Below are 13,428 nucleotides of genomic sequence, written 5' to 3'. Positions count from 1 at the left end.
TACAGAATTCTAGTTTGGTGGTTCTTTCAACATTTTGAATATTTCTCTCCACTCTCATCTTATTTTCATAGTTCCTTCTGAGAAATTCTTGTTCACTATAGTAGGTAATGTGGGTTTTTAACTTTGGCTTCCTTAAAGATATTTTTTCTTTATTTGTCGTTTTATGCAGTTTAAATATGATATGCGTAGGTGTTGATTCTTTGATATTTATCCTGTTTGGTGTTCTCTGAGCTTTATGGATCTGTGGTTTTGTGTCTGTATTTAATTTTGGAAAATTCTCATCATTATTAATTCAAGTATTTCTTCTGATCCATTTGCTCTTCCTTCTTCTTCTGGTATTACAATTACACATATGTTAACACCTTTTGAAACTGTCCCACAGTTCTTAAATGTTCTCTTCAGTTTCTTTCATTCTTTTTTCTTTGCATTGCAGTTTGGGAAGTTTCTATTGACAAATCTTTAAACTCATTAATTATTTCTTCCCACAATAGATCATGTATCCCAGCTATTGATGAATTTTAAATTCTCTGACTGATGAATTCCAAAATCACACCTGAGTCTCTTTGTGATATTTGCTTTGTTTCTCTGAACTGTTTTTTTTTTTTCTTGCCTTTTAGCATGCCTTATAATTTCTTGTTCAAAGCCCAACATAACAAATCAGGTAACAGAACAGGTTAAAAGGTCTTTAGTGTGAGGTTTTATATTAATCTGGCCAGGTTGTGTTTAATGGGTACTATAGCTGTAGGTGTCAGAAGCTTCAAATTCCTCTAGTTTCCTTGTTTTTGTCCTCCGTCTTGTCTTTGTGCTTCTTATTCTTTCTTTTTTTTTTTGAGACGGAGTTTCGCTCTGGTTGCCCAGGCTGGAGGGCAATGGCATGATCTCGGCTCACCGCAACCTCCGCCTCCCAGGTTCAAGCGATTCTCCTGCCTCAGCCTCCCAAGTAGCTGGGATTACAGGCATGCACCACCACACCCAGCTAATTTTGTGTTTTCAGTAGAGATGGGGTTTCTCCATGTTGAGGCTGGTCTCAAACTACTGACCTCAGGTGATCCGCCCACCTCGGCCTCCCAAAGTGCTGGGATTACAGGCATGAGCCACCGCGCCTGGCTTGTGCTTCTTCTTATTATCTTTTTCTTTTAAGAGACAGGGTCAAAAAAACAAACAAACAACAACAACAACAACAACAAAGAGACAGGGTCTCACTCTGTTGCCCAGGCTGGAATGCGGTAGCATGATCAATGCTTACTGCAGCCTCAAACTCTACTGCTCAAGTGATCCTCCTGCCTCAGCCTCCCAAGTAGCTGAGACTACAGGCACACCCCACCACATTCCTAGCTAAATTTTAAAAATTTGTTTGTTTATTGTAGAGATGGGGCCTCAATATGCTGCCCAAGGCTGGTCTCAAACTCTTGGCCTCAAGTGATCCTCCTACCTTGTCCTCTCAAAGTGTTGGGATTACAGGTGTGAGCCACCATATCTAACCTGTCTTTGTGCTTCATTCAAAAACTGTTCTGTAGACAGACTCTGTCTGTGTCTTGCTACTCTTTTAGCTATAATCCAGTTATCTTATTTACTTCACGTATTATATATAGAGGAGGTCTACCTCTTCCTTTCTTACGCTTTGGCCAAAATCAAAAGAGTTAAAATGAAAGATAAGGAAAGAAATGGATTAATGAGTTCTTTTGGTCAAAAAAACAATGATTTCAGTGAATTCAGCTAATATAATTTTCCAATACTGATAGTTGTACCTTGTGCTTACCTCATAAATTAAACATCTAATTTTATACTTCACTTTAATCAGAACATATACCACAAATTAAGTGCTATGATAAAATAATAACCATGTAAACTTTTGCTTCTATTTGAAATAGAGTAAATTATTACCGGAGGCGTAAATCTTCCCACATTTTCAATAATCCACAGAGCATGACTGTCTCATAGTATTTTTTCCAGCATTCAACAGCCTCTGCTGCAGATGGATCTTCTTTAATATTGCTCTGATACTCAATGAGCTCGACACGTTTGTTTTTATATTTCTCCAAAGTTTTTTTAAAACGTTGTGCGATAGGACCAGGTATTGTTCCATCCTGTATATCACACCACCTGAAAATTATCAACATAATTACAATGTTTATTTTTTCTAATGTGTGGTATAAGTTTATAAACTATACTTACAAATTAATTCTTTCTTCAATAAGTGCAGTATAATCCTTACAACTTTCTTCATCATCCCAGTCTCTCCAAAGAAAGTCATAAAAAAACCTACGATAAACCAAATTAAGATGACAGTAATCAAAAACAGCCACTACTGATTTAGAGCTAAACAGATATTCTGATGTCAGAATTCTCTACCTCAATCTTAATTCTTAAGCAAAATATTTTAAAATGACCTTTGAGTGAACTAAAATAAAAGGTAAAACTTTAAAAGTTAGATGATTTGCATTCTATTTTAGGTTATGGTAAACGAGATAATGAGTGGGACGGTAAAATTCCATTTCTAAATTTTATAGATTTTGGCTATTATTTGCTCAAAAAATAAATAATATGTAAGATACTACCAAATTTGTATGGGAGGAAAACATTAGAAAAACAAAAACATGCCAAAAAATATTCTGTATTTCGTTTGTGGATAGCTTCCCTCAAATTGTATCAACTTATAAGAAGCAATCATAATGTGAATGATGATATCTAGTATTTGTAATGCCTTTAAATTTGAGAAATGAATGCTAATAAATTTAAGATGCTTAAATATGAATAGAAGTTAATGTTACTTATTTCAAGAATTCTTTTAAATTTTATTTTTATAAAATGCAAGATCAAAAAATTGCAAACTTTTCCTTACCCATATATAATGTTTCTGCAAGGAAATGTTTTTACTAAAAGTTACAAATACAATATGTTAATTTAAAATGGACAAATTTAATCCAGCAGCAGTGAGTGAAAATTAAATCATTAAATGCTTATAAAGTGATTATATGAGCAAAACCTTCACATTAACTTTTGGATATAATAAATTTAACTTTCAAAAGTAAAGGCCCTAATACCTGACAACTTCCAAGGCCAAAGCAATATCATGTATATCAGTATCTTGTCCCTCAACAGGATACACTTCCAAAAGAGGCACACTGTGTTCCAGTTCCTCCAAAATCTCATCAACCAAATCTCTTGGAATATTTGCAATGTTGGAAGAAAAGGGCTCAGCAACAGAAACAGTAACTTTGAAACGAGATGATGAGTCTTCGTATGGTTCACAAGTTACCTAAGATAAATATCATAAGAGATAAGAGATATAGTTACAAATATCAGTAAACCACAGGATTTCTTTCTCATATATGAGCTCATTATAAAGTTTCTTCTTTTAAATTTATGAATTCTTCAACAATCAACATACAGAATAATTATAGATCAATATTAAATATACTATCAATAGTTTTTCAAACCCTACTTCTTAAACACATTTTTTTCAGTTTCATGAAAGGAATTCTGTATCTCCTACATTATTTGTTTCTAAGATTGAGTTGCCTGACTTTGAGATTTCATAAAACAATGTGTGTGTGTGTGTGTGTGTGTGTGTGTGTATGTGTGTGTGTGTGTGTATATATATGGCAGGGTCTTACTGTGGTTGCTCAGGCTAGTGTGCAGCGGCTATTCACAGGTATAATCATTGCACACTAATCCTCGAATTCCTGGGCTCAAGCCATCCTCTTACCCCAGCCTCCTGAGGACCTGGGACTACAGGAACATGCCACTGTGCCCAGCTAATATTATCGAAAAATTTTTGAACAAATTTTGCCATAAAAGCATGTTAAATATAATAAATCATAATTATAAGCTTCCAGTGGGCATCTAGCATACAGTAAGCACTGAATAAAGTAGCAAAATAATAAAAATGACAATGATAATAACAAAAAAACAAACAAACAAACAAAAGCATGTTAAAAAAAAAAAGCCCTGCTATCTGTATTACACCATTGGTAGAAGAATGGCTATTCAAACACCAAAAAAAAAAAAAAGGAGAAAAGACATAAAGAGTAAAATTCTTTTTTTTTTTAAATTGAGATTTTATTGGTTGAGGATCAATACAGACATTTCAATTTGTACACAATTCTTAACATACGTAACGAAAATCTAAAAAGCCATTTATTGCAATTCTTTTTTAAAGTTATTCCAGTGACTTTCCAGCTTAAAATTTGGAAGCAAATTTTCCTTAAGAGGCTATCAAGTACCAGTATCTTCACATGTTGGTCAGCTGTTACATACGGCCCACCAGTTCACAACTGAATAGCACCTACACTACATATTCAAATTTGTAATCTTTCACAGCACAGTAACAAAGTTATTAGGAAAACAAGACTACCGCAACCAAAGATGTTACAGAGTGCACACAATTCTGACAGGGAGAGCCATGATCAAAGAGTGGTTTTCTTTACGAAACAATTCTTCTAAAAAACATGGGAATGGAAATAATTTTAAATGTTCAAGACATTAAATGCAGGACTGATTCCATACTGCCATTTAATATGCCTTGTATTATAGGATGTAAAAACTAACCCCCCACCTATGGAATGTTCAGCTGACACCCGAGACAGTCAAAGCCTCCCATAATTCAATATCCCACACTATTTTCTGGTTGTACCAAAAAATAAACAACCAGCAAATGATTTCACCTCTTAAAAAAAAGCATTTACACTTAAAAAATGGGATGAGGTGGGATTCCCTTCTTCTTAAAAATATTTCTAGAGCTACTAAAAAACTTGCATTTACAAAATAGTTGATAAAAATGTTCCTCTGGATTGTACAAGAAGGGAGACAGGGACCAGTGATAAGACATGGTATATGGTATTAATCAGATTTGGCTTCTTTCTCTCCTGCTTCATCAGAGGCTGGACTCTCCTCAGTTTTCGTTTCCCCATTTTCTGCAGGTAAATCTTTAGTTTCTTGGTTAGCCACTTCGGCCTGTTTTCCCTTTGCTCCCCTTTTCCCTTTTGTTTGCACTTTTTTGTCTGAAGATTTATCCTTCTTTGCTGCCTTTTTCGGCTTTGCTTCCACTTTTGCAGGAGGCTTAGCTGACAACCGCCCAATCTCCTGTTGGGCTCTTCTTTGGCGGCCCCTTCGGCGGAGCCGACCTTCCTCTTGGGCATCCTGGAGGCGGGGAGGGCGCGTGCCGGGTGCCTGCGGGCCGCGGCGCGCCGAGAGCCTCCGCGAAACTGGGCTGCCTGGCCGCTGCCACTCCTCCCGCCGCCCGAGCTACTGAGACCCACCAAGAGTAAAATTCTTAAGTTGATTTAGCTTCATGAATAACATGCTATATTGTTTATTCATCTTATTTCACCATAGTATAGTGATACTTCCCTGCACTTGTCTGAAAATCAGTGCTTCAGAACCAAAGTTGATAGTTTTTAAAAAATTTAATAAATTACATATTAATACAAATTTTAAAATGTTGGCACAAAATTAGTATTAACACAAACACTTCCAAAATCTGTTCTGAAAATTTTCAAGTACAGCCAATGAAATTCTTTATTTTTCGGTAGAGTTATGTCACAAAAAATATTTTAAATATCAGTGTGTTATATCATCAGCACATAAAACAATAATCTTTTAAATACAGGAAATATCTTCAAATCACTAACCAAACTTTGAAAGTTTATAACTAATTTAATATAAATTGTGTTCTTCAAAGCAGTTATGGGACAGAAGAAAACTTAGAAAATAGAATAACAACTTAAAACTGGGTGTTTGAAGATAATAAATGATCTGCAATCCATATTTGTGACAGGACAAAAATATATTTCCAAAGAGTCATTATGAAATATGATACCGATCTTTATATTTTAATATTTTAGTTCTCTCTCTGTTTTTTAAGAAACAGGGTTTCACTCTGTTGCCCAGGCTAAAGTGCAGTGGCACGATCTTAGCTCACTGCAGCCTCGAACTCCTGGGCTCAAGCAATCCTCCCTGCTCAGCCTCCCAATGAGCTAGCACTACCTGTGCCACCATGCTCGATTTTTTTTTTTTTTTTTTTTGGTACAGACAGGGTCTCACTATGTTGCCTAGGCTGGTCTTGAACTCCTGGCCTCCAGTGATCCTGCTGCCTCAGCTTCTCAAAGTGCTGGGATTACAGGAATGAGCCACCATGCCTGGCCTAGTTTTTTTGTTGTTTGTTTTTGTTTTTGTTTTTGTTTTTTGAGACAGGGTCTCACTCTGTTGCCCCAGCTGGAGTGCAGTGGTGCAATCTCAGCTCACTGCAACCTCCGCCTCCCAGGTTCAAACGATTCTCCAGCCTCAGCCTCCCAAGTAGCTGGGATTACAGGCATGCGCCACCACAGCCTGGCTAATTATTGTAATTTTAGTAGAGATAGGGTTTCACCATATTGGCCAGGCTGGTCTCAAACTCTCGACCTCAAGTGATCCACATGCCTCAGCCTCCCAAAGTGCTGGGATTACAGGCGTGAGCCACTGCACCTGGCCTGGCCTAGTTTTAATTTTTTTCAGTATTATACATGCATACGTTTAGAATCAAATAGCTGTACCAGGTTTGCTATGAAAAATAGAATTCAGGCTGGGTATGGTGGCTCACGCCTGTAATCCCAGCACTTGGGGAAGCCGAGGCGGGTGGATCACCTGATGTCAGGAGTTCAAGACCAGCCTGGCCAACGTGGTGAAACCCTGTCTCTACTAAAAAATACAAAAATTAGCCAGGCATGGTGGTGCGTGCCTGTAATGCCAGCTACTCAGGAGGCTGAGGCAGGAGAATAGCTTGAACCTGGGAGGTGGAGGTTGCAGTGAGCCGAGATCGCACCACTGCACTCCAGCCTGGGTAACAGAGCAAGACTCCTTCTCAAAATAAATAAATAAATAAATAAAAGAGGCTGGGAGGCCGAGGCAGGCAGATCACCTGAGGTCAGGAGTTTGAGACCAGCCTGGCCAACATGGTGAAACCCTGTCTCTACTAAAAATACAAAATTAGCTGGGCATGGTGGCGTGTACCTGTAGTCCCAGCTACGTGGAAGGCTAAGGCAGGAGAATCGCTGGAACCCAGGAGGCAGAGGTTGCAGTGAGCCGAGATCGCGCTACTGCACTCCAGCCTGGGTGACAGAGCGAGACTCCATCTCCCATCCAAGTACTACCCAGGCCCGACCCTGCTTAGCTTCCGAGATCAGACGAGATTGGGCATGCTCAGAGTGGTATGGCCGTAGATGATACTCAGTCTCAAAAAAAAAAAAAAAAAGAAAGAAAGAAAAATAGAATTCCTTGACAGTCTTCTATCACCCTCTAATTCTTGCTCCTCAGAGGCAACCATTTTTAACATTTTTAGCTGATTATTTTTTGACATTTATATCTTTATCATTAAATAATATGTTTATATTGCTACTTAAAGTTTTGTTCCCAGTTTTTGGCATTGGATATTGACTTCCAACTCTGAAAGATAAGAATTTAGTTGTCTCTTTCATTTTGCCTCATTTCCGTAATATACAGCCACTCTTTCCTGGCCTTTCATTCACCAATATGGTTATATCTTAAGTATTCAGCATTTATCTTAATATGTTTGAAAAATGTGATTCACAGGTGAGCCATATGGTGTGAACTGATTTTCCTTTCCTGCAAAAAATGTTGTTTTCCCAGCAGTCAATAATTGTATTGCTTTTCATTTGCTTATTTTCTTTTTTCTTTTTTTTTTTTTTTTTTGAGACGGAGCCTTGCTTTGTCGCCCAGGCTAGAGTGCAGTGGTGTGATCTCGGGCTCACTGCAACTCCTCTGCTTCCCGGGTTCAAGTGATTCTCCTGCCTCAGCCTCCCACGTATCTGGGACTACAGGCGTGTGCCACCACATCCGGCTAATTTTTGTATTTTTAGTACAGATGGGGTTTCACCATGTTAGCCAGGCTGGTCTCGAACTCCTGACCTCAGGCAATCCACCCGCCTTGGCCTCCCAAAGTGCTGGTATTACAGGTGTGCATCACTGCACCCAGCCATTTGCTCATTTTCTATGTGGCTTTCATTAATTTAGCCCCAAATTCCTTAAGTTATAAAAATCTCCTTTCAATATGTTCAAAGCCAATAGATTGTGTTTGAAATAAAATACTGGTTTCATTTTATTTAAAGCACTCTTCCAGAGTTCTCTGACCAGTTCTATTCTGAAGTGGCTCTCTAGGCCTGCTATGTACATAACTGTTATCACTTTGCCATCATCCCAGGAATTCCCTTTGTTTTTCTCTTATGTTGTGGCTTCTCTACATTTTCAATCTGATGTCTTCATATTTCTTGATTTACTCCCTTGACTGTAGATGACATCCATTAACTTCCTAAGAAAAGGTGCATTGGACATAACTTTTGAGACCTCACATATTTGAAAATGTATTTTTTCTACTCTTAACTTATAGTGTGACTAGGTATAAAATTATACAGTGGGATATCACTTTCCCTAAAATTTTTGAAAATATTTTCATAGCTTTTTAAAACTAAGAATTACTTTTGAAAAGTCTGGACTGGGTGTGGTGGCTCACATCTGTAATCCCAGCACTTTGGGAGGCCGAGGCGGGAGGATGTCTTGAGGCCAGGAGTTCCAGACCAGCCTGGTAAACATAGTGAAACCCCATCTCTACTAAAAATACAAAAATTAGCTGGGTATGGTGGCGCATGCCTGCAGTCTCAGCTACTCGGGAGGTTGAGGCATGAGAATTGCTTGAGCCTGGGAAGTGGAGGTTGCAGTGAGCCAAACTGCACCACTGTGCTCCAGCCTGGGCAACAGAGCAAGACTCCGTCTTAAAAAAAAAAAAAAAGGAAAGGTCTGATGTCTGATGCCATTCTTTATACAAAAATTCTTTATACAAACCTATCTTTTTTCTCTCTGGAATCTTATTGGACCTTCTCTTTGGTCCCAGTATTCCCAGATTTCATTATGTGTTGGACACTAAGTGGGCCCTTTCAGTCTAGAAATTTATGTCCTTTGGTTCTGAGAAACTTTTACAATTTGACAATTTGCTTTCTTCTGTTCTTGCCACCAACCTCTTACCCCGTCTCTCTTCTCTCTTCCTTTCTTCTCCTCCTCATCTCCTCTTCACTGGTTGATCCACCCAGGCTCTTTCTGTAGTAAGTCAGTATCATTAGGTCTTTTTTTTTTTTAACATATGATCATACAAAAATATTTCAAATCTCATTCCTGGAGTGATATGCCTTAGCTGACTGTGTTCTAGAAGCAGAGTTGGAGGGTAGAATATAGAGGATCCCAATATTCAGTACCAGTAAATTTTCATGTAATTCCCTTCTTCCCAATGGGAGTACTCCTACCCTTAACCATGCTCCTCAAGTTGGCTTCTTAAATTTGTAGGTTTATATGTTTTGCCAAATTTGGTAAATTTTCTGTCATTCTTTGAATATTTTTTAGCCCTCCCTCTTTCTTCTCTCCTTCTGGAACTCTGAAGGCATGAATGCTAGGTGTTTTGTTATAGTCCAACATATTCCTGAGGTTCTGTCCTTTTAAGTCTATTTTCTTTATGGTGTTAGGATTTGATAATTTCTATTTTTCTATCTTCAAGTACAATAATTGTCCTGCCTTCATTCTGCTTTTTGTTGTTGCTGTTTTACACATGTTGATGTTACCAGGTTGTTAGCTCTTCTAGTACCCCATCTAGAATATATGATACAAAGAAAAGCCCAGGTGGCTGGGCATGGTGGCTCATGCCTGTAATCTCAGCACTTTGGGAGGCTGAGGCAGGAAAAAAAAAAAAAAAAAAAAAATCACCATGATCACCTTAACACCTAAATCTTTTTCTGCATTTCTACACTTGGATCTTAGGCAAAAGGCCAAGAAGCAATGTTTTTCCACGTTTCCAATTTTCACAGAAGACCCTTCCAGAAATAAAGTGCTAGTTTAAAGTTCTTGATATATTTTGCCAAACTGCTTTGTACAGAAGTTATAAAAAAGTTTTCTTAATTTCTGGACCATTTTATAACCAAAATTAAGGATATGCTAGATTTCCTTCCCATCAAGTACAGTTGACCCTTGAACAACACATGTTCCAACTGGATGGGTCCACTTATATGCCTATTTTCTTCTGCCTCTGCTACCCTAGCGACAGCAGGACCAACTCCTCCTCTTCCTCTTCCTCCTTCTCCTCAGCCTATTCAGCATGAAGACAACAGAAATGAAGATCTTTATGTTGATCTATTTCTATATAATGAATAGCAAATCTATTTTTCTCTTCCTTGTGATTTTTCTTTTATGAGATAGGGTCTTGCTCTCAAATTTCTGGGCTCAAGTGATCCTCTCGCCTCAGCCTCTCACGTAGAGAGGACTATATAGGTGTGCACCAGCACTCAGCTCATTTTAAAATTTTCAGTAGAGATGAGGTCTTGCTATGTTGCCCAGGTTAGTCTCAAAGTTCTGACTTTAAGCGATCTTCCTGCCTTGGGCTCCCAAAATGCTGGGACTACAAGCACAGACCTCTGTGCCCTGCCTTTACAATTTTCTTAATAACATTTTCTTTTCTCTAGCTTACTTTATTGTAAGAATATAGTGTTTATCATATTTATGACATACAAAATATGTTAATCAACTGTATATGATATCAGCAAGGCTTCCAGTCAACAGTAGGCTATTAGTTAAGTATTTGGGAAGTCAAAAGTTATACACGGATTTTTGACTGTGCAGGGCCCTGCACTGTTCAGGAGTCAACACTATGTTTCTAAGTTTTTTGTTTGTTAGTTGGTTATTGTATGAATTCATGATAGGCAGAATAATGGCCCCCAAAGACGTCCATTCCCTAATCTTAACCTGTGAATATGTTACCTTACATGGCAAAATGGACTTCACAGATGTGATTACAACTAAAGACATTGAGATGTGGAGGTCATCTTGGATTACCCAGTTGGGCCCATTCTAATCATGAGTCTATTAAAAGGGGACCGCCTTTTTAGCCTGCAGTGAACCAGAAAGATGCAATGTGAGAAGGACATTGAAGATGGAGGAAGAGGGCCATGAGCCACAGAATGCAGGCTGCTTCTAGAGGTTAAAAAAGGCCAGGAAACAGATTCTCCCACACAGCCTCCATAAAGATATGCAGCCTTGCATACGCCTTGATGTTAGCTCAGTTAGGCCCATGTCAGACTTCTCACCTACCGAGTTGTAAGATAATAAATTTGTATTGTTTGAGCCACTGAACGTGGTAATTTGCTGTGGCAGCAATAGAAAACTAATACAGCATCTAAAGAAAAAGCGATCAGGGGCCCATAGGAATAAATTATTGTGACATCAGAACAAAGAGTATTATATAGCATTATTAATACTTCAATTGAAGTAAGACTAAAGAAGCAGAGTCAGATAAAACAACAATATGAATTGTGCAGCACTATCTTAAGAGGTCCCAAGAGCCATTCTCACTTGTTTTTCTGCCACAAAAGAATTAGAATCTGCCAATATACTGCTCTGCTTTTTCCTCTGTTCTTATGTTTCATCCTGTCTTTCTAACATTTAGAGGACATTACTAGACCCTCACAGATTCTAAAGCAAGGCAGGGACAGATTAAATAATCAATGTATTGCAGGTAAAACCTTAGAAATTGATAGAACTTTTAGTTTACCTAATCTACTGAGTTTCCATGGAACTTTAGAGATCTTGAAAAGTTTTATGGAGTATAGGGGCTATCATGAGGTATTGAGAGAGATGCTAAGACACCATCGTCCATTTCAATCAGAAATGTTCTGCTTTAATGTTAAGCTTCCACATAAAACCTGATTGAAAAAAAACCCACAAACTTATACTGCTAAAAAAAAAAAAAAAGCCATAAAGCCAGATGAAAACCATTTTTATCCAGATGAAAAAAAATCCAGAGAAGTTGTGAAAGATCTCGGCAAAGCTACTCAAAGTCTGAAGATGAGCAAACCTCTAAAAAACAGAGTACTACTGGCTGAGCATGGTGGCTCCGCCTGTAATCCCAGCACTTTGGGAGACTGAGGTGGGTGGATCACTTGAGGTCAGGAGTTCGAGACCAGCCTGGCCAACATAGTGAAATCCCGTTTTTACTAAAAATACAAAAATTAGCCAGGTGTGGTGGTGCACGCCTGTGGTCACAGCTACTCAGGAGGCTGAGGTGGGAGGATTGCTTGGAACCGAGAGGAAGAGGTTGCAGTGAGCTGAGATTGCACCACGGCACTCCAGCCTGAGCAACAGAGTGAGATCTTATCTTAAAAATAAAAGAAAAAGGAAAAGAAACAGTATTACTGAAAAATTAACTAATAGACTTATTGAAAAATTAACTAATCCCAATAATCTTTTACATTCCTTTGTAATCTCTATGACTGAAAATATGGTATTCTTTTTTTTTTTTTTTTTTTTTTTGAGATGGGGTCTCACTATGTCGCCCGGACTCACTGCAACCTCTGCCTCCCAGGCTCAAGCAATCCTCCCACCTCAGCCTCCTGAGTAGCTGGGACCACAGGTGTGTGCCTGTTTTTTTGGTAGAGATGGGGTTTCACCATGGTGCTCAGGCTGGTCTCTAACTCCTGAGCTCATGTGATTCACCTACCTTGGCCTCCCAAAGTGGTGGGACTACAGGTGTGAGCCACCACGCCCAACCGACATTTTTTTTTTTTTTTTTTTTTGAGACGGAGTCTAGCTCCGTCGCCCAGGCTGGAGTGCAGTGGCGCAGTCTCAGCTCACTGCAAGCTCTGCCTCCCGGGTTCACGCCATTCTCCTGCCTCAGCCTCTCGGAGTAGCTGGGACTACAGGCGCCCGCCACCACGCCCGGCTAATTTTTTGTATTTTTAGTAGAGGCGTGGTTTCACCGTGGTCTCCATCTCCTGACCTCGTGATCCGCCCGCCTCGGCCTCCCAAAGTGCTGGGATTACAAGCGTGAGCCACCGCACCTGGCCCCAGCCGCCATTCTTTGTCTGTAAAACTGACACTGACTTTTCCATAGAACACATATTTTTAAATTGTTTTCAAGTAGTATATAATATAATGAGTTACATACATAAGTTTTTCTTGTACCCAAAAATACAGATTTAAATTATCTATCTGGGGCAAGGGTATCATTTGTGATTATAAATATTAATTTCTATATAAGGATAATTAACCTTTAACAGAATCAAACATGCCACAATGTTTAGCCTACAGGCCTAACAAAGAAAAATCTTATTAGGGCTGGGCGCAGTGACTCATGCCTGTAATCCCAGCACTTTGGGAGGCTGAGTCAGGCAGATCACGAGGCCAGGAGTTCGAGACCAGCCTGGCCAACAGGGCGAAACGCCTTCTCTACTAAAGATCACAAGGTTAGGAGTTCAAGACCAGCCTGGCCAACATGGTGAAACCCTGTCTCTACCAAAGATACAAAAAATTAGCTGGGCATGGTGGCATGTGCCTGTAATCCCAGCTACTCGGGAGGCTGGGGCAGGAGAATCGCTTGAACTGGGGAGGCAGAGGTTGCAG

At 39.1% G+C, this 13,428-nt stretch overlaps 1 protein-coding gene and 1 pseudogene across 1 annotated transcript in view; both read right to left on the bottom strand.

Moving 5' to 3' along the window:
- Positions 1-13,428, bottom strand: part of SHCBP1L (SHC binding and spindle associated 1 like) — a 52,257-nt gene that overhangs the window by 36,020 nt on the left and 2,809 nt on the right. The window contains 3 exon segments of the mRNA XM_032137532.2: positions 1,885-2,103; positions 2,176-2,262; positions 3,045-3,259. Coding sequence (XP_031993423.2) covers positions 1,885-2,103; positions 2,176-2,262; positions 3,045-3,259 — 521 coding nt within the window.
- LOC116458008 (non-histone chromosomal protein HMG-14-like) lies at positions 4,809-5,220 on the bottom strand (annotated as a pseudogene).

Source organism: Hylobates moloch, unplaced genomic scaffold (genome assembly GCF_009828535.3).
Source record: "Hylobates moloch isolate HMO894 unplaced genomic scaffold, HMol_V3 SCAFFOLD_18, whole genome shotgun sequence".
NCBI lineage: Eukaryota > Metazoa > Chordata > Mammalia > Primates > Hylobatidae > Hylobates > Hylobates moloch.
The sequence above is the reverse complement of the archived record's forward strand: the minus strand, read 5'-3'. Positions and strand labels throughout refer to the sequence as shown.